This window comes from Euphorbia lathyris, chromosome 3 (genome assembly GCF_963576675.1).
Source record: "Euphorbia lathyris chromosome 3, ddEupLath1.1, whole genome shotgun sequence".
NCBI lineage: Eukaryota > Viridiplantae > Streptophyta > Magnoliopsida > Malpighiales > Euphorbiaceae > Euphorbia > Euphorbia lathyris.
In genome coordinates this window covers 77,237,607-77,264,752 of record NC_088912.1, presented here as the reverse complement: position 1 = coordinate 77,264,752, position 27,146 = coordinate 77,237,607, and the positions used below count along the sequence as shown (strand labels likewise).

At 33.6% G+C, this 27,146-nt stretch overlaps 1 protein-coding gene across 1 annotated transcript; it reads left to right on the top strand.

The window, feature by feature from the left end:
* Positions 1-11,028: 11,028 nt before the first annotated feature.
* LOC136224438 (nuclear pore complex protein NUP35) lies at positions 11,029-15,765 on the top strand. The gene is made up of 4 exons (XM_066012773.1): positions 11,029-11,186; positions 12,049-12,650; positions 13,774-13,885; positions 15,126-15,765. Exons 2-4 carry the CDS (start codon positions 12,073-12,075, stop codon positions 15,432-15,434), a joined length of 999 nt encoding a protein of 332 aa, XP_065868845.1. The 5' UTR covers positions 11,029-11,186; positions 12,049-12,072; the 3' UTR covers positions 15,435-15,765.
* Positions 15,766-27,146: the final 11,381 nt, after the last annotated feature.

Here is a 27,146-nt window from a genome sequence, read left to right as displayed (position 1 = left end):
AAACATTGCTAATTATAGAAGTTAAGCGATAAAGATAGACAAATTCAGAGGTATTCAGGGGCTGAAGAGGATGAATATAGTCCTCATACATATTCTTATCAGATGATAGGTTTACTAACCCTAATCTGATAAGGATGCGATTTTCTGCTTTTATAAAAAGCTACTTTTCAACGGTAAAAGGTAAAAGGATGTGTCTAACCAAACACGCAAAAACTCCGCCTTTTACACCACTAAATCTGTATGATCCTAGAGTCCTTTTTCAATTATAGGAGTAGTAATTAATGTCATAAAAAGATAGTTTCACCTTTCAGTTACGTATGAAAAACTTTGCACACAACTAAATTGATTAAAAATGTAGTAACGTTGACATGAATTTAATTCAATAGATACTTAGGTTTGAGATTAAAATGATCTTAAAAAAAACTTTACATCTAATAAAGCTGGGTTACGTCAAAATCGAAAAGATAAAGGGCGTGAAGATGTTTTTCTTTTCCAACTTTTGATTAAGAATAAGTGGAAAATGAAGAAATGGGAGAAAGTGAAAGTTGACTCCGTGAACCACCAATAGCAATAGTGCATTGGCACGAGAATTCAATGACACAGATTGTTTTCTTTTATTCATAACCTCAACCTTCAACTAATTAAGCCATTCTCGATTTTTCTTTAAAAAGATAAAAAAGAGAGGCTATATTTATAAAACACAAAGAGATTGAACTCTAATGGGATTAAAATACATCTTAACTAACAGATTTTTGTATCTTCATCTTCATCAATGGCTAACCTTTGTTGCTCCATTGAAACCGAGCCTCGAACTTTGAGAGAAGAACAGCTCAACCATGCCAGGGTACGTACGTTTCTAACTTAAATCTCTCCTTCTTCAGGTTTTCATGGTTTTAATTATAAATAAATGCAGGAGGTTGCAGCAGATGTGGTCCAAAAGATGCAACCCAACCAAGCATCCCCAGCTTTTAATAAGGTCTAGTTTATATTGCCCTAATTTCTACCTAGTTTCAATATCTGAATCTGAAAAAGTTATGATGGAAATTGAATAATTGCAGGGGTTAAGAGGTAATACAGTGGATGAGAATGGTGGAAATGAAGAAGGAGAAGAAAAGGTTGAAATGATGCTACAAACACCATGTCAATGCTCTATCGTCAATGATTTCATTGATTCTCCAGATCCTTCCCTTAAGCTTAAGGAGCCTTTTACTGCTCCTTTTTGATCTTTCTTATTGTAATTCATTTCCACTACCTAATTAACTCAATGTAATTTTTATTCTCTCAATAACCTTAATTGGATTTTGTAATATCCTTTTGTATGTAACACCAACTCTTATTAATTTACATTATTATCTAATTAACTTTATGCAACTCAAGCATTATATTGGCCACATTTAGTGTCAAATTAGAGGGGTTGGTCGCTTTTTGGGGTTTAACTAGTTAAAATCTTTAATAATGGTGTTCGGTGAAAAATGGATAGAATTCAAACCATTAATCTGGAAAAAGCTCGTGAAATGAGTTTTTTTTTTTTAAATTGATGATTAAAACATTTATATTAAAAACTATTTATACAATCAAGTAGTTACGATATCAACTATAAACAATCAACTATGTTAAAAAAAAAAAAAAAACTATGTTTTATCAAACATATTTATATACACAATTATAGTCAAACCAATTAATCAAATCTGCAAAATAAAAAGCTAATAATCTAATGACTAGTATAATAATTAAGCTAACTGTATTCACCAAGGCAATTAATTTTATAGTAGATCTAATTAATAAGTTGGAAATTGATTAGATATTATGGTCTTCTCTTAATTAAAGTCTATATGTATAAACTAATAATCAAATTCAAGATCTAAGCGATTGAAAACTATTTCGGCATAAACTTTAAGTAATACTCATTTTAAATTAGGTTTTCCATTTTCTGTAATTTATTTATTTTATGTGAGACACGTTTTACTTTCTTCTTATTTCTCTTTTATTGGTTTGTTTTTCCCTCTATTGTTTTTTTTTCAATTTCCCTGGTATATGATTGATCAAAGTGAATCCATTGGTTGTAATATTTCTACGAATATGGACGAAGTATCAAACTGTTCTTCTCTAGAAGGATCTGAATTGTTTTTACTTCCTGACATGATGGACCAGTTTAATAGTACTAGAGCTCTTACAGGTGTATGAAAGAGTAAAAAACTGTTAATGCACTACAAAAAAAAGAATTATTGGAGACAGATAAAATTCGCCCTAAACATAAGAAAAATTGTCCCCTATATTTTTAGGGACAATTTTAATTGTCCCCTAGCTTTGTCCCCTATGCGAGCGTACCCTATTCTATAGGGGACGAAAAAGATGATGTCGTCCCCATTTTATGGGACGATTGTTGTCCCCATAAATAGAGACAAATATTGTCCCCATTCTAAGGGACGAGTATCGTCCCCATCCCTTGTGACGGTTGTCGTTCCCATGCAACGGAGACAGATTATGTCCCTATTTTGAGGGGATGATTTTTTGTCTCCAAAGAAAGGGACAATTGTCGTCCCCTTGCAAAGAAGACGATTTTTGTTCCTATTTTTAGAGGACAATTGCTTGTCCTCTATTTAAGGACAACTATCGTCCCTATGCAAAAAAAGACGATTTTTGTCCTCAAGTTCTGAAGAAAACTTACTGCTTGTTAAAAAAACATTCAAAATAATATACATGCATTATATAATAGCAAACAAGAGAGTCAATAATAGAGAAAAAAATCAAGTGTTTATAATTGCATCATAATTAAATTAATAATCATAAAAATGGTGAAGAGAATGAGGTTGACCAAATGTAAGACATAACCCACCAATATGAGAACATAATATAGGCCACGAAATTAACTACTAGAAATATGAGATATATATATATATAATACATAACAAGGAAACAACAATGGGAGACAACATCCATATCGATGAGTTGCAATCTACAGAACTTTGCAGCAACAAAACTAAAACATCGACACTGTAAAACATCTATAAGATTACATTACTACTTATAAACACAAATGGGAGTTAAAAATTTTGTGCTATGGTTTACCTCATCTTGACTAAATCTGCCAGAATTACAGATCCTCTCAAAGAGTTCTCTGCCTGCAGGGCCGGCCCTGGGCTATGAAACGAGGGGCGCCCGCCCAGGGCCCATAACGATAAGGGGCCCAAAAAAATATTTTTATAGTGTATTTATAAAATATTTTATAGTGTATATATAAATACAGATATGAATATATAACATTAAAAGTAATTGGTTCAGTTGGTAGGAGGAGATATCTAGTGATTTCATTTTAGCCCGAGGTTGAGGGTTCGAACCCCCTTCTTCACATTTTTTAATTACTTTCAAATATTTTTTTCCTCCACCACCTTATTTTATCACTATCAAATATATATTTTTTCCATTTATTGAGATTGAGAGTTCAAACCTCTTTCTACCAATTTTTTAATTACTTTCAAATTTTTTTCCTCTACCATCTTATTTTATCGTAATTAAATATATTTTTTTCTATTTATTTTCTGTAATGAATTATTACTATAATTTTCAGGTTTCCTTAAATCTAAATTATCAATTTATATATTGTATAAAAAAATAGCTATTTAATTTTTTCTCATCACTATTATTATCTAATTTCAATTTTTTTCTTAAATTTAAATGTCAATTCATTCCTCAAAAAAAGAAGTCAATATGTATATTCAATATGAAAAATAATATACGTATTTACTTCTTGTAATTTTACATGACACATATACTTGTTATTTTAGTACACAAATAATTCTAGTTAGTATACTCGTTACTACTGCACTACTAATTTAGCTTCCATATAGAAAATATTGCAATCTTAAACATAACGTTTACGAGTTGATGCAATTTCAAACCTAGTTGATTAAAAATGAGTTTTTTCTATTAACGTTAAAAATGAATTATTTCCATATTGAGTGACCAGAACGGTGGAGGTTGGAGTAAGGATAGAACAAGAAATTACACATAAAAGATCTCATTTTCGTCAATTAAGCTTGAAAATGTACCAATTGATAAACGTTAGGCTAAAAATTACAATATTTTATTTATGAATGCTAATTGCTCCCTTCTAATAATCATATGACTAAATTAGTACCTTATTCCTTGTGATAAAAAAAATCATTCAGCCTCCAACTTAAAAATGTATATATGGGGGGCCCAAATTTATCATCTCGCCCCGGGCCTCTAAAAGGTCAGGAACGATTCTGTCTGCCTGCAACATACTCCATTACAATGGCTAGATGTTAACAGGACCTGAAATTATAACATCTCCAACTGTGTTAAACTCAACAGGGGAAACACTATAAATTACTTAGCTCTAATTAAAGTGTTTTATGCAACGAAAGTTAAACATAAGCACCTGCTCCGCCGACATAATTAGTGGACATATACTAGTTTGCTTGTCGATAAAATGGCAGAAGACTAAGGAAAGATGATCAAATTTGTTTTTGTGCCATATGTAATATTCATGGAAGTCTATTTTAGCAGAAAGTAGTAGCTTAACTAGTGCAACATAGATCAATAACTAGAAATAAAGAAAAGAGCAAAATAAATTAAAAAGCCAACCTCTTTGAATCTTACTATATTGGGATGCTTAAGTGATTGATGGTTCATTATTTCCTTTTGAACATGTTCACCAATCTGAAAACACAAAAACAAATGATGAGTCCCAGATTGCATAACAAAATTAATCAGCAAACAACAAATTGAATCTTAGAAAATTTGCCACAAACAAGGATAATTAAAGAAAACTACCGACCTTGAGACCTCTTTCAATAAACTTAACAACTCTTTTGTCCATTTATATATAACCAGCTTGGCTACTCCGAAATTCTCAGACTCAATATCTTTGACTATCTTATAATGCTAGATAGCCAATTACACAAGCAACAACAAGAACTAAAACAACAATCTTTAAATGGATGCTCTAACATCAGTGTTCTGCCCTCGACATGGAGAGTGTAGCAGAGGAAAGAGGCCTTCTTCATGTTCCTTGTGGTTCCAACAGATGTCCTTTTGGCAGTTTCAAACCCTCCCTTATTCTAGGTATAAAAAGAATGGATCCTACAACAGAAGTTTATAAATTAATCCACTTATTCTGATGGTGAATGGATGATACCGATAATAATAACTATTGATTCTCACCGAAGGGTTAGCCTTGCATGAGAAGTGAAGAATGATTCGAGATCATTTTCATTCCTTTGTTGGTTTGCTCTTACTACAACAGCCGCTCTTTTTCGAGCCTTTGCACCAGCCCTTTCAACAGCAGCTCATTCTGCTCTCCGTCTAGCATCAGATTTAGCCCTTACAACAACAACTCTCTCTCTCTCATGCATCAATATCCCTTGCTTTTGCATTAGCTCTTTCTCTTGCTTCTACATCTGCCTTTTTTGCTCTTTCTCTAGGGTCTGCTGCTGCTCTCTAGACTGCAACCCTTTTTGCTCATTCTCAACAGATGCATTTTCTCTCTCCATTTCTCTCTCTCTCAAGCCTTCTCTATTCTCTCTCTTCCTCCTCTTGTTCCCTTTGTTGTCTCTCACGATCTGATCTCCCATGTTGTTCTCTTAAGTCTCTCTGCTGAGCTTCTAGCACATCTATATCTAGTTGAACAACTTATTTACTATAGTCAATGTTGTCACCAATTAAAGATTGACTTTTAATTGCTTAATTCTTGTAAACTGCAATGAGTCCTAATTTGTCACAAAATAAATTGCATAAGATGTAAAAATCCATCATGCTTGTGCTATTCAAAAGGAAATTAGATAGTCATAAAATAAGCAAATCAAAATGCATTGAACTTCAGGGAGGGGTTATAGTATAAATTGTAAAATATTCAAGTAGTGCAAGTCAACTAAAATAGTTTAGAAGAATGTAACTGATATAACATTTGGTTCCTAAATATCCCATAGTCATTCCATAGTTATGAATACTCAAGGGGGTAAACTCATAACGAACAACAAATGCATGTTCTATTTATCATATTATATTGCTAAAAACATAAATTCAGATACATAAACTCTCTACCCACACTTTGCAAAGTCACAAACTCAGAAGTAAGAAAAATTGAACATTGAGAAGAAGCACCAAATAAGTCCTAACCTAGCAGAACAAACAAACTGATGATCTGTTTTCATAAATACTGGCTTCCAAACACCACGTCTTACTTAAGAAGGTGCTTGATACTATCAAGAAATGTTACCAGACTTCCTTCCTCTGCAATGCACATATAATATCATCAATCAGTCAACTTTAAACAACACACTGCATCAGACAACTCATTTCACCATCTTCATATGTTTAATCAAGAACTCAGCATTTGAGTCAATCCATAACTACACTAGTTCTTATTAGAAAATTAAGAATTAAGGAAGAGACTAAGGTCACACAAGTGAAGATGGTAACCAACAAGATTGCAATCATACAGTCAGCAAAAATAACATTAAAAGTAACACCAATGCTAATTCCAAACATCAAAAGAGAAGAGCAAGATCATAGTCAATTAGGGGGAAATCAAGTGCAGGATGCCTCTGGTTCAAGTTGTAGTATACTATTGCAGCTGATGAACCTGTTATCATTAACCGATTTAAATCATAATTAACAACCTTATAATTATGCTAATTAACTAATAATAACGCAATGGGTTTGGATATGCTAATTGATTATTTGGCATCCACCTCTCTTGAATAACCTGACATTCCTATGTGTTGTGAATAACGTATTGATCTTTACAAATCACTTGGGTCTATAGGTTTATGTGCGGAGAAACAACATCCATAATAGACATATATGATTATGCTATGTACACATTTTTTTTGTTTGATCCTATATATCAAACCTATGATGTTTTAATGATTATTCTTGCATATTCTAAAAAAGAAAATTATAGTTGGGACTTTATTACACACAAGATTAAAATAGTGAAATTTGGATATTTAGATGTTCAAACATAGGAAAGCTCTGTCCAATATATATATTTAAACAATTAAAAGTAATATTACCCAGTAACACACCCAATCAAACTAGAATCAGACATTTACTTTGTTCAGACTGAAGACCTGATCAATGTAATCAATTTAAAAATAACTACAAAATAAATATCCCAAATCCTAAAAACCCTGTTTGAAATCAAGCATACGAATGACAAATCCAAGATCAAATAATCAGAATTAAAAGAGCCATATACAATGAATCAAATAGGAAAATGACAAGACAAGTATAAATTAAAGAAGGGGTATTTTACAATAGAACTAGAAGCTTTTGTAAAATTGCAGAAACTAATATCGAATTGAGATAAGGACTTACAGACTTAAACTGATTCTGTCACCGAAAATGATTCTGTCGCCCGAAAGAAATAAATGATTAGAAATTTTCGATAACGACATTACGACCGATGATAGAGTGATGAGAACTTGACTAGACAGCGCTTCAATGGTGGATGACGGCATGGACTGGAGGTGGTGACTGGTGAGTCTAAGAGTGAAGGAAGGGGGGCACCAAATCGATCAATGGGATGAGATGAGATGAGATGAGATAAGATGAGAGGAGTGGAGAAAGGAAATTTTTGTTGAACATCGTGGCAACGTGAACTTTTTGGGAAATTTTGAGAAAAGAAAAAAAGAAAAACTGGATTTGAATTGTCCCTATATATTTGAATATTAAATAATAAATTTTTGACAATTTTATAAAACTGTCCCTAATACTAAAATTATAACAATTGGGTACAATAAATAAATTAGTCCTTAATAATAATTTTAAAATAAAAATTGAAGACAATTTATTTTAACTGTCTCCGAGTTTTGTACCCAATGCTAGATTTTTTTTTTTGTAGTGATGGTATTGGATCTTTGAAAACCCAAAAGAAAGAACATGAAAATAATTTGCATATGCAGGATAAGGATAAGAAAGTTACTAGTGTTAAAAATGCTGTTAAGAAAGAATGTTGACAGTTCTAGGAAGAAAAGTACCAAGTATAGTAGAAATGTTAAGGAGATGAAATTGGGAAAGTAATCAATCAAGATGTCTTATGTTAAACGTGTCAAAAGAAAATTTTGTTGACTTGTAAATTGCTGACATGTTATTTTTGATTGGGTTTCATTCAATTTCAATTAACTTCTAAATGTTAAGGATCTGTCTTAAATGTATGTTATATGATAATAACTTTTGTTAAATAAAGTTGAAGTTGTTTTTTTTTACGTTTTTTTTTTGTTGTGTTTTATTCAAATTAGTATGATTTTTGAAGAGATTAAATTGTCTGAAAGTGGATGAAAGCTAGATAAATTGGGATATATCAGATTAAGTGAATGAAAGTATAGTGAAGTGTAGAAAAATTGTTGAAAGTGGTTTGGAACTAATTCAATTTGGTTTCAATTGAATACAATTTTTGTTACTTCCATTTGATGTGAAAGTGTATGAAATCGTCTCCGTGCAATTGTTTGGAATTTTGTGAAATTGTGTTTTTTTTTCTATTGAAAGTTGTTTTAAATTAATTGTTTGTTTTAGTTTGTTGTTGTTTTCAGATATGAGATCCATATTATCTACCTAGTGAATATTGGATTACAAGTGTAGGAAACTCATAATGATATCCGTTGTTTGGGTATTATAAGAGCACACAATTGGGCATGTTCAAGAACTCATGTTTCAGTAATTTCCTTGATTTATATGAATGGAGCATATTGAAATTAGTTGATCCATTGCTTTTCTGTGAGAGATGTTTATTATAGGAGGATAATTTGTGTATGTCGTGTGGTTGGTGGTGCAAGGCTTTGGTATCAAAGTATTTATTTTGATTAGTGGTCTGAGCTATTTTGAGAACATGGAATTGTTGCAACGGAAGGGAAGAGATATGATTGTCAATTATTTTAGTGGGAATGATGTTATGAATGTTGAGAATGTTATATTGTTTGTTGTAATGATAAGATAATTTGAATTCCGATGAGCATACTGAAATTTCCTTGATTTATATGAATTGAGCATATTGAAATTAGTTGATCCATTGCTTTTCTATGAGAGATGTTTATTATAGGAGGATAATTTGTGTATGTCATGTGGTTGGTGGTGCAAGGCATTGGTATCAAAGTATTTATTTTGATTAGTGGTCTGAGCTATTTTGAGAACATGGAATTATTGCAATGGAAGGGAAGAGATATGATTGTCAATTATTTTGGTGGGAATGATGTTATGAATGTGGAGAATGTTATATTGTTTGTTGAAATGATAAGATAATTTGAAATTCCGATGAGGATCGTATGAAGGTCTTCATAATGTATTTTTTAATATTTTTCTTTTGAAGAATAAAGAATCTAGAGTTGTTCCTATGCATCATTTTAATTGTATAAATTTGGAATCAAGATATTCGTGGGGATAAGAAATTTTTGATATGACTATTTAGTCTTTGAAAAAAATATTCTTCTAATTTGAATACTCCTAATTTTTATAAGTTGTACGAATGTCCTATGTTTTTTTTTTCAGTTGAGAGTGTATGAGGTTTGTGATGCAACTTTAGTTTTATTTTTGTAAGAGGGTAACTGCAGCAATTCCTAGAATGTCAAATTGGTTTTTAAATAGTAAAGATAAAAAAAAAGTAAGCAAGTGGAAAATATTTTGTTTTTTTAAATATGCAGATAAGTTATTTTTTTTAAGATCTATATTATTTTGTTATTTTTTAATGTTTGTTTTTCATTTTCATTTTTATTATTTGCTTTTGCTTTTTAGATGAGATTGAGTGATCTTATTCCTATTATGAAGGAGAAAAAGAGTTTGAATGATACGAAAGAGAGTTTCATAAAAATTTTTTTTTATTTCTGATGAATATGGTGAGATGCATGATGGTTAGAAAGTTGTTACTAAGGATTGTGAGAAAATATTGCATTTGAAGGATTGAAAGCTAAGTGCATTACTGAGGGAGCGCACTTAAAGTGATATTAAAGTGATAAATATCAATATAAGAAAGTTATGGGGGGATTGATGAGTTGAAGGAGCGCATGGATTCATCTTTTGATAAGGTTTTCAATATGTTTGATTTTTTCATAAAAGATTTTAATATAATGGTACATATATACAAAGATTTTGCTAAGGGCTAAACCTAAGTGCCTTTACCATGTTATGACTCGATTGAACGCATACAACTTCAACTATAAAGTGAGCAAAAAAAGGCCGAAATCCACAATGTAAATATTGAACATTCAACAACAAAAACCAAGCAAATTTGAAGTGAATTGCTCTTATGAAGGTTCAAACAAACTCACAATACATATAAAAATGTGTTCATTTATCGATTCATACTTCAAAACATGTTCAATACTAAAAATGTGCCCAAGTGTACTTTTCAAAACTTTTTATTCCTATTCACAATTCTTATATTTCAAAATCCTATTCAAATTTCAATTTCAAGATGGATGAATGTCAAAGTGAAATGCTTTACCAAAACTTAAATTATCTAATCATATCATTGGAATTTTACTTCAATTCATCAAAAGAATCTTAAGACAAAACATTGGTTCAAAAAGGCGTGAAATTTGTTATCAAGACTCAACATAAAACAACTAAAACATTGAAAAAGAGACAACTAAAAGCATTAAAAGAAATAAACACAAATTAATTACACTTATTTCACTTTTTTACACTTTGAGCATGAGTTATTTCCAAAATGTATAAACTTACTCACGCCAATTCTATTGTATATTGAATAATTAGTGAAACACACTGATGTTGTTGGATTGGCTTGACACGAAGCTCTTATAGATCATGAAAATTTGATTGCGATGTCTAATATAGAATTTATTTGTAGTTATTATTATTATTATTATTATTTTGTTAGCCACTTCCTTTTAGACCAAAATTTTAACTCTATGTATTAATTTTATGTAACCTCCAATGATCGACAACTATTTTTTTTTTTTTTTTATAGCAATACACTTTACAAATGTCTCGGGGTTGTAGGAAGAAGATGAAAAAAGAGAGGGACATTTTGGTCATTTACTTGAAATTGAAAATTTTGGGTTGATGCAGATGCCCAATTTTGAATATCAGTAATACCGGGGTTGTAGGGTTTCAAATTCTCGTTTTCATACTCCATTTTAGCGCAGAGCTTCCTGCTCAGCTTGTTTTGGGAGGGAAAATCACAGCAAAAACCCTCGATTCAACTGGTACACGCTCTGTCTCTCCCTCCCTGCTTACATATATCTTCATATATTGGACCTCTTTGAGTCTTGTTTGTCTTGTACTGTCCAATGATTGATCGGAAATATCTTTCTGTTTACCGAGAAAATGAATAGAAAATTTCATTATTGTTTGTCTACTTAATCCTAATCACTGGAAGAGATCAGGGAAAACGATTTTTGGTTGTTTTCTTATTTGTGTTCAAACCCCTCGCTCTTTATTCGGTAGCATAACATTCACAAAGTGAAGTTCGATTATCTCACATTTCGTGTTTTGACATTCATTCCTTACCTTCCTTAGCAATTTTACATTGGTATTTCCAACTTCATCTGTTCTAGGTTTTAAATTTCATAGGAACTGAATGATGTAGCTAATAAGATTCCATGGTAGGGTATGTTTAATTTTTGTTATTTTCTTTCTGTAATTATGTTTCTCAGCATCCTAACCGGTGATTTGCCAGGGAATAGGGATATAAGTTCGTGTTGTAATTTTTCTGTGATAGAATTATAAGTTCGTGTTGTAATTTTTCTGGGAAGAGGTCGAGCCTTGGCGCAACGGTAAACGTTGTTGTCGGGTTCGAATCTTAGGAGCGGCCTCTTGCCAAAATAAATTGGCAGGGGAAGGCTTGCCCCCAATACACCCTTGTGGTGGGACCCCTCCCCGGACCCTCGCTCAGCGGGGACGCGTAGTGCGACCGGGCCGCTTTTTTTTTTTTTTTTTAGAATTATAGTATGATTTTCAGGTTTCCGATAATGAATTACATACCTGCTAATTACTATTGAGCTATTTTTATCATCTTATTTTAACTTCATCTCCAAAGGCTTATTATTTTTCTTGAAAATTGGCCAGTTCATATTGGGAAAGCATTATCAGATGAGCAGTGTGGTACAGAAGAGGACTCCCAAGTCTCCTGGGAGTAGATTGTTGTTTTACCAAGACTTGGCATCACCAATCTCCACCCGTAAAGGAAAATTTTCGACCCCAGGTCAGGCAGCAGCAGTATCTGCTCTATGGCGTGAGAATTTTGGGGGTTCAGATCTTCCACCCCCTCCCATGTTTACCTTGGAGGACCGTTCAGATTTCTCTCCTGAATCTGGAATTCCTGATTACCCTCTCTCCCCGGAAGTCAAATCAGACCCGAGAACTCCAGTCCAAAATTCTGGGAGAGATTTCATGACTCCAAAAAGCAAATCAGAAGCGAGCACTTCGTTCGCTTTGATGAGTGGGCACCAGAATCAACAGGGTTCTGCAAGTTCAACATGGTGGTCACCAGCTAAGGCCAGTAGCAGTGAGCAAGACGATAGGGGGAAAGGGTCTCCAGTTGATGGTGTGGTCCAGCCTGGTGCTTTGATCACACTTCCTCCACCAAGGGAAGTTGCAAGACCAGATGTACAGAGGACCAGCTTGCTTGCAGGAAATCTTGATGAGGAAGAATGGGTTACTGTTTATGGGTATGGTTTCATCTCCCTTTTATTTATGCACTTGTCCCTCTATCTTATCTATGATATCTTCCTTTACTTATCTTTGCTAATCTTTTGTTGCATTTCCTTTTCTAGTTTTAAATTTGCTTTAGCTCAGTAATATACAAATGTCAAGTTTGGTTGAAAAACTGATACATGTGCAGCAACCTTTTCTTCCAGGTTTTAGAATATTGATCTTTATTAACTCATAGTTAATTTGAAGATGGCTTTCAAATTCATTTTATTATATCTTGATCTGCTCTCTATTTGATGGGGCCAATTAATATTTTAATGAGTAGTTGAGTTGAGTATTGCAGAGAGCTATGCAGTTAATGTACTTCTGACGCCCCTTCAAGCACTTGAAATAGACGTACTAGGGGAAACTATGAATGAAATGCTGGTGCATACTTGACATATTTGTGTGAAATTTTCATCGAACCTGATTCAATGGTCTGAAATCGTGAATTAATTAGGTATTCTGGTTCTTGCATCAGTTCATATAAATTATCAGCATTAGTGGAGATATTAGGCTTGGTCTAACTGTACATTGGGGGAAATTATTTGCAAAATATAGTAGTTTTATACCTTTTTGGGAGATTGACGCAATTTATTTGTATTATTTCTTTCTATATCGCTCTTAAATATGTACTTAATTCAGTTGTGTAATTCAGCAATTAAAAGCATCTATCTCCTTGGCATCTGCGAGCTTTTATGTAAACTAGATGTCTCTCTGTACTTTTTTTCCTCTAGAAGAATGTGAACTCATTATAGTATCCTATCATCTAGAAAAAATTGTTAAAGACAGTTTTCTATTAGTATTTGATTTTCTTCAATTTTGTTTCTTTTTTTATGATCATCTTTAGCATTTGAACTTCTGCATTATAATCCGTTTATGTGTTACAGCTAGAGACAGTTTTCTCAACCACCCTAATGATTTTTCCAGAACTAATCACTGCTATTTGTTTGGTAAAGTGTATGTCAAGACTCAAGAGTGACAGATCTTTTAAGTTAGGACTCTAGGAATTTTGCAAGTTGAGAATTTGATTTTTCTGTTTTCACTTTTTCTATTTGACATGGCTGATCTTATCAAATGATCTTAAATATCTCCTTTCAGATTCCCTCCTAGCGATACCAATTTAGTTTTGCGGGAGTTTGAGAAATGTGGTGTGATCTTGAGACATGTTCCTGGTCCAAGGGATGCTAACTGGATGCACATTCTTTATCAGGTTCGAGTTCCACTTGTATGCTATAATAGTAATTTGGTGATGAAGGTTCCTTATTTTTGTATATTATAATTTTTAGTTGTCCTGCCAAACTGTTGTTGCTATTACTTCTTGTCGTGTGGCATTTATATCTTTTTGTCAGTTCAAGTGCTACCATTTTATAAAATGAAGGTCAATGTAATGGGGTCAAATGCACCGTCAGTTACTGAAGTTTTGCATTTGTGTGCTGGTGATCAATAGTCAATTTTGTAACAAAAAAATCACTCAAGCTTAGTTCTGGTGTTAATAAAGTCACTATGACCAGATTTGAGGAAAAAGCCAATTGAAAAGCTGAGGTGGTGAGTGAACCCAAGTCCTATTTGCAAGCTCATCGCCACATAAGATTCTTCATTAGCATTTATGCCATGTGGAAGTACGAAAATGTAAAAAGAAGTCAAATGCACCGACGATCATTGAAGTATTGCATTTCTGGTGGTCACTAATATATATATATATATATATATATATTTTTTTTTTCCATTTTCGTATTGCAACGTGGCAGTCTCGTGATTGACATGTGGCAGAAATGTTGATGAAGAATCTGGCAATGTGCTGGCAAGTAGGACTTGGGGTTGAATTGTGTCATGCTGGCCATAGTGACTTTATTGATGTCAGAATTAAACTTTAGTGATTTTATGGACATAAATTTGACTTTAGTGACCACGGACGAGCAAATGCAATACTTCAGTGACCATTGGTGCATTGGACCCAAACATAATATGACTAACTTGAAGATCATAGGAAACAGAGAAAATGCTGGCTGAAATTGATGAACATATCAGTTTTGTGAGAACTGGCTCATTGAACTTTATTGATTTCACATAGAAGATACAAGTGTATATGCATGTTTTTTTTGCTTATATTCTGGGTTCATACTTCTTACTTTGTGAAGGGGTTTTGAGGTCTCATTTATTTTAACGTCTCAGTCTCACTCTGTCATTTCTTAATCTGGTAGGTGGCTTGGGTTTTTATCATCATTTTTTGTGTTCAAGGTTATTAGATCGAAAGTTTGCAGAATGATAATCCACTTTAGTGTGTTTGTAGAATATTGTACAATTGAGTGTCCTTGCACCAACAAGTGGTCATGAATTTTTGCCGTTAGTTGGAGTGGATGAAGTGAAAATGAGTCTTAGTAGTGATTGTATTGATTGTATATAGTAGTAAAACAATTTATCATTAACTGGTGTTCGTTTTACCGGTGCAGAGTCGATCTGATGCTCATAAGGCTCTGAGCAAGAACGGCATGCTAATAAATGGGGTACTAATAGTAGGTGTGAAGCCAGTGGATCCAATGCAGCGCCAGACTCTGAATGACAGACTTAACAATCAGGGGTTCATGCCCTTACCTCCACAGCCATCTTCTAGAAGCTCAGAGATGAACTCATTAAAAAGTTATTCTCGTCCCTACTATCTGCAAAATGGTAGTGGCAGTACCCGGCAGTCAGGAGGTGTGATCGCTGCCCCAGCTAAGTCTTTAGCTTCGAAAATCTTCGATGTGATGTTTGGGATTTAGGTGCATGTTTTGCTCTTCTTCTTACAACGAGATGCGTGACTACTTGCGGCGATATATATTATGAGAGTGTAACAGGTATTATGTTCCTTTCACTAAAATTTCATATTGTAAGAAACTGTTTTAATAGTTTCTGGAGAAGTGGGAGTTGGCATTATTTTGTCATAACCGGTTGCTGTCTTTAACCATTTTATTCTTGTGTGCGCATGCATGTCATATGTATTAAGTTGATGTGATTCTTTGTTGGCTTTATACGTCTTCATCCAGTCCACTGTTACCTTCCTTCTTTTATGTTGAATTTACTTATAGTGATCTATTGATTATTGATTCCATAGACTTTCTTGAAGTAACATATTGCCCTACGGAACTTGCTTACAGTTATATTTGTAATTTAAACTTGTTTAAATTGATTCTTACTTCAACTTGTCCTGAATCTACCTTCCCTCGCTCAAGAGGGAGTCTCAAACACTATGGTTACTTTGTTTTTGATAAAGTGATCATTGTATTTTGTTTTTTTCACTATTGGATTAATTTTCTATCTCATCATCCAAAGGTGAAAAAACAAGGTGAAAAAACAAAGTAACGATTACTTTGTCAAAAACAAAGTAACCATAGCTTGCACTCTAACTTTAACAGAGTATATAAGATGCTTTTTAAATATTAGGTGACAATTAATATATTAGACTTTCTTTGCTAGTATGTACTGGCCAACATTTGGTGTTGACCTTTTTGCTCGACAGTAGATAATGCTCCCATTGATCCCAACTTATTGTTACAGATTATTGTCACAGCATTTTTCGTATTTCATAATATTTTTCATTTTAAGTCTTTAAAATAATATTTTCTTATTTTATTTTAGCATTTGGAAAATTATGAAGAACGATTTAATTTAATAAACTTTATTTTTTGATGATTATTAACTAAGAAAGATATAAGGGTATTTTAATCTACTTTTTTTTTTTTTTTTTATCAATTTGATATAAATCAATTATTTTCTTAATATGTGGTTTTGGTGTTTTATTTTCGATGTAATGCAGTATTCTTACAGTGTTTTGAAACTGGATTGGAACAGTTGGTTCAACTGGTTGGATCATGAATTGGTCAGGTCTTTGGTCAGGTTGATGCTGGTTTATTAGATGTCTATTAAATCCGATTGAACCGCATGAATTGGTTGGGCTAACTGCGAACCGTCTGGTTGAGTGGTTTGGTTTGATTGGTTTTTATCCATGTTTAATTTAAAAAGAAATATGTGGATAGTGGGATTCGAATTTAGATCACTAAATAACATTATACAAATTTTATCACTAAATTAGCTTTTCAAATGTGATGTAATAATATAAATTTATATATTACTAAACTTTAAAAATAAAAAATATTATTTAGTATTTATTTATTTTGATAAATATTATTAAAAAGTTAATTTATCTTTGTAGTGGACATGTATAGTGGACCGTCTGTAGCTCTCTTTGATCTTCTTACATATAGACGCGGGACCTCTACAACACGTAGAGTTTGTATGTAATTTCTGCTTCTTTTCTTGTTTTTATGGAGTTTGGCCCTTCTATTATAAAAAAAAAATCTACGGAAAATAAAATTTAGAAGTCTAATAAATTTCCTAATTTAAATTAAATAGAAGTCTAATAAATTTCCTAATTTAAATTAAATTAATCTCTAATCAATTTGTTGAACCTATTGATCTCTAATACGATTGTTACTATGATAATTTCTGATCTGATTTTTCAAACATTTGTTTTTTCTTGCTTGCGGAATAATCATTTCACGTAACTCCTACGTGTAAGCAATTTCCAATATAAAACCTATGTCTAAAAAACTTAAAAAAATATTAAAAACATGAATTTTAAAGTTAACTATTTTTTTTGGTTAAGGTGTAAAAATACTCTTAATGTTTTGCGTTAGGAGCAATTTTACCCCTAACATTGATATTTTGGGTCAATTTTACCCCTATTATAAATCACAAATATTTTTGTTCTTTATTCTGCACCAATTGCATGTCAATTCGTTCTAAAAAAAGATTTCATGTTTTTTATAATTTAATAATAGAATTGGAGATTAATATTTATAAATTCGGTGAGTTTTTTTATTTTTTTTTGTCCAATTCGTACAAAAAATAGTATATGTATATTCACATCCCAACATATGTTTGTGATTTGTTACTGATAAAATGATGCACGAGTGAAGTGTAGATGATAAAATTCATGATAAAATTCATGATCGAGAAGACAGTTTGATGAATTATTTCTCAAACTGACCAAATTTATCAATCGTAGGGATATAATTGCATTTGACTTCCAATATCAGGGGTAAAATTGCATCATTTTAGATGTTATGGGTAAAATTACTCCTGATCCAAGACGTTAGGGGTATTTTTGCACCTTAACCTTTTTATTAGGGTTACGGTGCAAAAATACCCCTAACATTTTGGGCCAGGAGCAATTTTACCCCTAACGTCTAAAATGAAATATAAAAATACAAATAAATTGTGTCAAAAATACCCTAACATTTTGGGTTAGAAGCAATTTTACCGCAATCGTCTAAAATGAAATATAAAAATACAAATAAATTAGGTCAATTTTATATGGTTACTTAAAGTTATTTAACTTTTAAAAGATTCTTTTAATAAAAAAAAACTTTTTAAATATTTTTTTTTTGGGCTTCCTACCTGAATATCATAATAACAATAAAATTACAACTAAATCATATTAGCAAACTTAATTCTGAATTAACAATAAAATTACAACTAAATCATATTAACAAACTTAATTCTGAATTTGTCATTATTTTCTATATATAACAAATGAAATACGCTTTTATATTATAATTTAAAAATTCCAAAGTTCAATTCATAAACCATAAACACTAGGTAATATATCCTAGACTCTTAATTTATAAACTATAATCTTAAAATTAATTAAAAGTAATGATTTTATTAAGTTAACATTATTAAAAGTGAATTTCTATAACTTTTCATTAAATGTCAAAGTGATTGAATTTTGTAGAGAAAAAAAAGGAATAAAAGAATACCGTTCGTAAACTTATCGGGCTTGCAATGATCAATCTCCTTTTAAATTACTCCTCCTGTCCATAATAGATGTTTTTCTAGAGATTTTTTTTTTGTTTCACAATACATGACATTTTGCTTCAATTTATGCACATTAATTTACTTTTACCAAATATACTCTATTTAAGTTGACTTTTTATTTTAGTAATAGATAAAATTACTAGTGGATGTAATTAATATAAGGATAATAAAATCTTTTAATTAAAATTAATTGTATTTTTTAAGTAGTAGTATATATTAACTTTAAAAACATGTATTATGGAAGAGAGAGTATTTGACTCACAGTTAAGAGTCGTAGGAGTTGAGTTGCAATTATAGTTGAGTGTTGAACACAAAAGAAAAGAAAAGTAAAAAGATGCATTGAATTAATGCTGAAATGAAGGGAATGTATTTAATTAATTCTGAGAAGTGATGAAAGCCAAGCTCATCATTACCTGCACTGCATCGATCATTTAAAGCTGGAATGGAACCATTTCCAGGATGTGAAGAGCCACATAACTCCATCTGTATAAATTTACAGAAATGAGGATAGAATTTTATAATTTATGGGTTCCGTTACAAAGAGTATATCATTAAAATTGTCCATATGTATTATATCATAAATGCCTTTTGCATTCCTTCCCTACACTTTCATGCTCTGCCTCTTGCAAAACTTATCATTCCTGTAGGAGATAATAAATTTAGGTCCTTTTATATATATATTTTTTAAAAAACTTAAACACATAGGGTCCGTTTGTTTTACCTACTGTTTGCTGTTACGGTTTGCTGTTTGCTGTTGGAAAAAACTGTTTTTCCAAAAAGCAAAGATTCTCTGCTTTTGTAAAAGGCTGCTTTTTAGGTGTAAAAGGCAAACAGGAGGTCACTAACGAAACACTTAATGCTGCTTTTCAACTGTAAAAGGCAAATAGGAGCAGCCTAACCAAGCACCTAAAACTCTGCCATAACCCCTAATAAACAAATAAAGTGCAAAAATAACAATGAGGTTTAGATTAAAATGGTGGAATTTTATTTCGTAGCTAAAAGTAATTTTAGTTTTAATTTTTATAAATTGGGTTAATTTGAATTTTTTCTTTTTTTTATCAAAGATCTTCAAAATCATCAACCTTGTTTTTTACACTTCACATGTACATTATTTTATCACCCATTCGTAACTGACCACAAACACATGAATATTAAAAAAAAAAAATAGATACAAAAAAATAAAAAAATTATGATGTATTTTGTATGAGTTCAACAAAAAAAATTCAAATATTTGATCAAATTTAAAAAATATTAAACTCTAATCCTATTATTAAATCATAAAAATGTGAAATATTTTTTTTAACTGATATGCAACTCGTGCATGATAAGAAACAAAATATCTGTGTTTTCTAATGATGTCTCAAATTGACACAACATGCCAACTTGAGGGGTAAAATTGCTCTTGACTGCAAATCTTAAACGTAAAATTGTACCATTTTAGACGCTAAAATTAAATTGCTTCTAATTGTCAACACTAGAGGTATTTTTCCTATAAAAAAATTTCATTGATAAATTACGTATTTTTGGAACAAATCCAACATCTTGAACCTCACAGCTTTAAAACACGTCTGCATGTATTATATTCTCACTTTATTAATAAGCTTCAGTTACCATCTCTTTATTTTCAATGTGGAATTCAGTTTATTCATGTTCCCATCGCCATCTATTAAGGTCATTCTCTGTTCAGACTTTTTAGCGGAAGCCATCAACTCTGGATTGAGTGAGGTTTGGTGGCTGCGGTCTAGTAGGAGAAGATGAACTCGGTAGGAGAGACACTAGAGTTACCATAGGTTAGCTGTTATAGATCCTCTATCTCGAAAAAGTAGTCGTTGGAGGAGTTGAATAATATTACATCGTAGCCTGTATTATACTATTGAAATCTAGCATGTACTACTATGTTATTGAAATGTTTCGTGTACATCAAAGATGTGCCCAACTTTCATAGGATATAAAGTGACACATTTGTCTTTACTACCGCCCTTTGTAATATTATATAAGTGAAAGCCATGTCACTTCATTTCATTTTCGTATTGGAAAATGGAGATCAATGAACTCATGCTCATCTCATTCGTTAGGATTCGACTCCCAAAGTTACTGAGCTCATATAATGATTCTTATACTAAAATATTAATCTAAATATATCGTCAAAATTTATCAACTAAGCTTTTAGAGAATATTTTAACATATAACTAACAAATTAGTTAGTTTATTCAAAATTATTACAACATACTGTATTTTAATGCACCATTGTATATTTTTTATTCTCTCCTCTTTGTTGTTATGACAGCAAGACATTCTACATGATGAAAATAATTTTTTTTATGGTAAATTACAAAACTCAGACCCATTTACATATTGAACACATTATACAACACAATACATATCTAGAATATTTCATTTAGAAATTATCCATAATACCATTTATATATATATATATATATATATTAAAAAATTCTTCATTTCTTTCTCTACGAACTCGAAGTGTTTGTTTTCTCTGCGAACTCGAAGTGCTTTCTTCTTTACTTCTTCTCTGTGTTTCTTCTTTTCGATTTCAATGGAAAAAAACAGTAAGAAGGTACGTATCTACTGTATTTATGCGATTTCGATTAGTTTTAGGGTTTTGTGTTCTCGTTTTCTTATTTTTGCGAGTTTGGTTTAGGGTATAGGATATCGTTGTGTTTTTTCATCAGTTTATAGTAATATTTTGCGAAATGGGAGAAATAATTCAAACTAATAGTGAAAAGTTCATTTTGCCCAAAACATGACTTCGCAGATATGAGTTATCTTCACGGTTTTGGCCAACGGTGAAGCAAAAGCATCGCAGTTGGAGCAAAACTGTGAAGAAAACTCATTTTGCGAAGTATTATTTTCCTTCGTGGTTGAGTTAACTGCGAAGCTAAGAGTGAACTGCGACGCTACGAGTGAACTACAACTTCGCAGTCTTACTCCGGCTTCGCAGCTTGATCAACCACGAAGGAAAATACACACGATTTACTTCGCGGTTGTGATCAGCGTGAAGTAACCAAGTAAATTGCAAACTTGTTTTATTTCATTATTTGCCTAAAATGAGCTACATTTTGATGAATGTTGGTTCATCTAAGAATTATTCAAAGAAGAGGAAGAGGGTATTCGTTGATGATAGTGTGGAAGACATCAAGTTCAAGTATCCTTATATGCGGTCCCGATCGCATCAGGGATGTGCTTCTAAGAGGATGTGTATACGTGGTCCATCAGACGACCCGTCCCACATATACATGGATCGAATTCACCCCTAGAGGGGGTGCAAGGGATTGTATATATGCAGTCTCATGCACGATCAAAATGATGTATATGCGATCCTGATCGAACCAAGTGACATGACTACATGATCGTGTATATGTAGTATTGACCGTGTTATGCAACACGACTATTATACCGTATATATGTGGACTCATATACAAGCAAGATTGCGTATACGCACTCCCGAGGACCAAAGGGACATTACTTATCCCTGGAACTTCTAAGATGCGTATCTCTAAAATCGAAAGTCCAATTTCGACTGCGTTAGGTTTGTTGGATCTGTGAGAAGACACTTGTTAGACAAGGTGCCGAACGGCCTCGTCCGGGCGGACCGGGAGGTGGACACCTCATGGCGACGTAAGCGGTGATTGGCGCCGAAAGCAACCAATCGTGGAATCAAGCTGCTCGGCAGGACCGGAGCTCGGAGTATGGAAGAGTCGCTACCCACGAATGGGAAAATGAACACCAATCCCTTGCGGGAGACCGGTGAGGGTTCGGGAAACTTAGGTACGAGCCGAGAAGGCTAGCTCCTTTCCGGAGAAAGGCTACTAGGCACCCCGACATCGCCCGGTTATGAACCACCGGCCTCCTACTCAGCGTGTTAGGCGATAACGGACTAATCGCATATTTCTTTAAGTTTAAAATTCATTTGAAACCTTTTCTTTCTCGCTTTGAAAACCGTTTTGAGCATGTTATTGAAAGCCATTTTAGTAAAGAATCACCCATTTTGCATAAATTTAAAGTATACAGGAGAGAGAGGGGGAGAAGAGAGAATTGATTCATTCACAGTGTGATTTATGCTTTAGACTATACACTAACTCTAAGCTAATCTCACTCCCCAAAAAACGAGTTTATTTACATGGTTCGTACCTTAATCGCCGTTGGAACGATTTAGGTACGTTTCAAAACCCCGTTAATTTACATGACATCGACTCGAATCGCAGTTGGAACGACTCGAGCGTTTGAAAACGTTTGACCAAGAAGTTTTAACCAAAAAACGTGATTAAGCATACAAGTCCATTCATTTTGTATAAAACTGTTTAGTTAAGAAAACTATTCAAAATTCCATTATTTTCAATAAAAAAGATTTTAATTACAAGGTTCGCCTAATCCGTCGTTGGAACGAATTAAGGTTTTAACACGTGATGTTTTAGGAAATGGTTTAAAAATGTCAAGAAAACGTTTGTTTACACTTTAGGAATATCTAGAAAACTTAAGTTTAAATTAACAAATTAAACTCCTTTTGTGTGTTTTATTTTCCCCTTTTTCCACTCAATTAACTCTTTATTTATCATAATTACAATAATAAGCCAACTAAACCAAAATTCGTCAATTGAAAACCGATTTAAAACACATGTCCCCAAATGCCGAAAGAATAAGGAAAAGAATATGTACATATATACATATATATATTTAGATAAAAATAATGATATACATATAACTTTGAAAACCAAGTAAAGAATATCATATAATATAGCTAAGTATGTGTATAATAATGAAAATAACACTAAGTATGATATATTATAAAAATAACGAAGAAAGTTCATAAATAAGAAGATAACCTTTAGTTCAAAAACAATATTTACATCATAGCCCAAAAAAAAACAATTAATCATCCCAAAAAATCACAAAAACTATACATATATACTTATATATAATTTACAAAACCAAATTAATATGAATTAAATTTTTAACATAGCATAAATAGATATATAATATGTAGATAATAATTACATAAACCAAAAATATATTTATCAAGTATTTTACATAATTAAATAGAGATGTATTTAAGAAGAAATGTCAAAAAGATAAGAAAAAGATTCAAAAAATGGATATTTAAGGTTCCAGAAGATTTACCGACGGAACATCCGTCGGTAAACAGCTGTTAGTGACAGAAAATGCAGAATTATAGAAACAGCCCATAACTTTCCAGATTTATTCAAACACCTTAAATTAGATCTATTCTATCATTTTGGGCCTCCGAGCTACCCAAGTTGGATCATAGCCTATAACGGAGACTCCTAAAACGACGTTTTTATTTTAAAACGTTATTTTGAAATATTTTTAAAACTTATAATTACAACGTTTTTAATTCCCGAACTACCTTTAAATCGGATCACGGTTCATGTTGGGATATTAAAAGACGAGGTTTTTTTATTTCAAAACGAAACCAAACGTTTATTTTAACACGAGTTAAAAATTAAATAAATGCGGAATAATAAATAAAACGTGATAAAGAAATAAATAACTAACTAAATAAAATTATAACCTAAAAATAAATAAATAAAGGAAATAAATTAAATAAAATAAAACGAGTCTAGTCCTCGGATAGTACCTCAAGATCGATATCTGACAGTCGAAGTCGGTTGATTCCGCGAGTTGTGATTTTCCGGTGTTTTTTTGTGTTTTCGATAAAATATTCAACTTTTGAAAATTTGGATTTTTTTGGGAAAAAAATATTTTCTCCAAAAAATTGACTTTCTCTCTCTAAAAATGTCTAGAGTGAGAAAGCTCCAAAGATTCCTCCTTTTTTTTCCTTTTTTGCATGGGGATCCGTGCCTTAAATAGGCAACGGATCCCGGAAGCTTTGGGCGACGCCCAAATAAAATTGGGCGTCGCCCAAAGCCGGTTGGGCGAACGCCCAACTTTCGTTCGGCGGACGCCCAACATTAGTTGGGCGAACGCCCAACCTCAGTTGGGCGCGCGCCCAACCAGCGTTGGGCGCGCGCGCCCAACGAGCATTGGGCGTCCGCCCAACGTCGCTGGGCGCTTGCCCAGCGGCCGCCGGGCGTGCGTCCCGCGCTGTCGGGCGCGCGCGCCCATCGGTCGTCGAGCGCGCGCTCCGCGCTGCCGGACGTGCGTCCAACTGTCGTCGGACACGCGTCGGCTGCTGCTAGGCGCTCGCACCACGTCGCTGAGCACTTGCGAGCCGTCCACTTGACGACCGCGTCTCCCACTAACTTCTTCCCTTTTTATTATATATTTTTGCTTTAAAACTTCCGGAACCAACCGCTTCGACGGTCTTCTTACAGGTTTTCATCACAGGTCCTCCGACTCGGTGTCTACAGTTGTCCCTACTTTCCTATTTTGACAGTGATGTGTGTGTTTTGAAAATGTTTTTTGCTAACGCAACACATGCAATGTAAATATATTAAAGTAAAAGACACGTAAAGAGTAGGAGGAAGAATACCTGACCTTTGCGCTGCGCGCTCCGGCATCGTCTTCGATACTCTCCGTCCTTGCCTTCGAATCGGCTGCTGGCGGACGTTCTTCTTAAGGACTCTAGCCTAAACTGACTGCGGGTAAAAAGCTCTTTCTAGCGACCCTAGTCTCTAAATCGATTATGGGTAAAAATGGCTCAAAAGCAACCCTGGTCCACGACCGCGGGTAAAATGGCTCAAAAGCAACCCTGGGCCACGACCGCGGGTAAAATGGCTCAAAAGCAACCCTGGTCCACGACCGTGGGTAAAATGGCTCAAAAGCAACCCTGGTTCACGACCGCGGGTAAGATGGCTCAAAAGCAACCCTGGTCCACGACCGCGGGTAAAAAGGCTCAAAAGCAACCCTAGTCCACGACCGCGGGTAAAATGGCTCAAAAGCAACCCTGGTTCACGACCGCGGGTAAAAAGGCTCAAAAGTAACCCTGGTCCACGACCGCGGGTAAAATGGCTCAAAAGCAACCCTGGTGCACGACCGCGGGTAAGATGGCTCAAAAGCAACCCTGGTCCACGACCGCGGGTAAAAAGGCTCAAAAGCAACCCTGGTCCACGACCGCGGGTAAAATGGCTCAAAAGCAACCCTGGTCCACGACCGTGGGTAAAATGGCTCAAAAGCAATCCTGGTTCACGACCACGGGTAAAAAGGCTCAAAAGCAACCCTGGTCCACGACCGCGGGTAAAATGGCTCAAAAGCAACCATGGTTCACGACCGCGGGTAAGATGGCTCAATAGCAAAAGGTTCTTTTTAACAATTCTGAATTCTAAAACACTGTCATCTGTATTTTCACTGGAGCTACTGTCTCGGGTATTTGAGCGGTTTGATAGGAACGTCCTTTTCATCTGGAATGATTCAAACTAACAATTATTTTCCTATTGACTGTTGTCTGTATTTTGACTGGCGCCACTATTCTGTAAAATTTGGCTGTCGTCTGGAGTCATATCTTGATGTTATCGGTCACCGCCTGGCAGAAACACAGGCTGAAACGGACTGCAAATCGGGGGTCTGTGCACCTGGTAATTAATTATTTACTTTTCACCTTTATGTCACATCGTACATTTTTCACTATTTACGGGAATGTCATTGCCTTTTCCTATATAAGGTGGTGGGGTTTCACTTTTACCCCACACCTTCTCTCTCTTCTTTCTCTCTCTAACTTCTAACTTGGATCGTTCTCGTGATGGATTTGGATAAATACGATGGCACGAAGGGCATGGATGCGGGTTTTGAGAACCTGACTACAGTGGCTCCTTTTCAGGATCCTACTTCACATCTGAGCCGGACCCGCTCTAACCAGGTAAGTACTCTCCTACTCTCTCGTCCTTTGACTAGACTTCTAGGCTTTAGTAACCCTACTTTGAACATGATTTGCATGCTAACCTCTAAGTTGCTTTAGAAGACTTTAGCTAGAAAACGTGAATTTCTTCGCCCGCAAGTAACACTTTATTTATCTTTTGAAAGAATGTGAATTATATGCATGCGAATAGTAAACATACGAACAATGCATGCCAATAGTAAAAATGTGAATAGAACGTGAATAGTGAAAACGTGAATAGTGCATGTGAATAGTAAAAACGTGAATATTTCACGTGAATAGTAAAAACATGAACAGTGCACGTGAATAGTAAAAAAGCGTGAACAGTGCACGTGAATAGTAAAAACGTTAATAATGCACGTGAATAGTGCACATGAATAGTAAAAAGCGTGAATAGTGCACGTGAATAGTAAAAATGTGAATAGTGCACGTGAATAGTAAAAACGTGAAATGTGCACGTGAATCGTAAAAACACAAAATGTGCACGTGAATAGTAAGAAACACAAAATGTGCACGTGAGTAGTAAAAACATGAATTACGCGAAAATGACTAAGTTAATCGCTCTTAACCTAAGTTAGAATTAGATTATGCTCCTTGCAAACACGCGGGAGAGTGGAACACCAAAGAATAACGAATTAATTAAATTCTATACAAATGCTCCTATGAATGACCTCTCATGGAGTAACGACTCTAACTGACCGGTAGTTCTAAGTTAGACCTAAGCATGACCGAAAGAACGACTAGGTTAACAGACTTTTATGTGTTGAAGCGAAGTTCTCGAGGAGTAATGATTTTAGCTGGACCC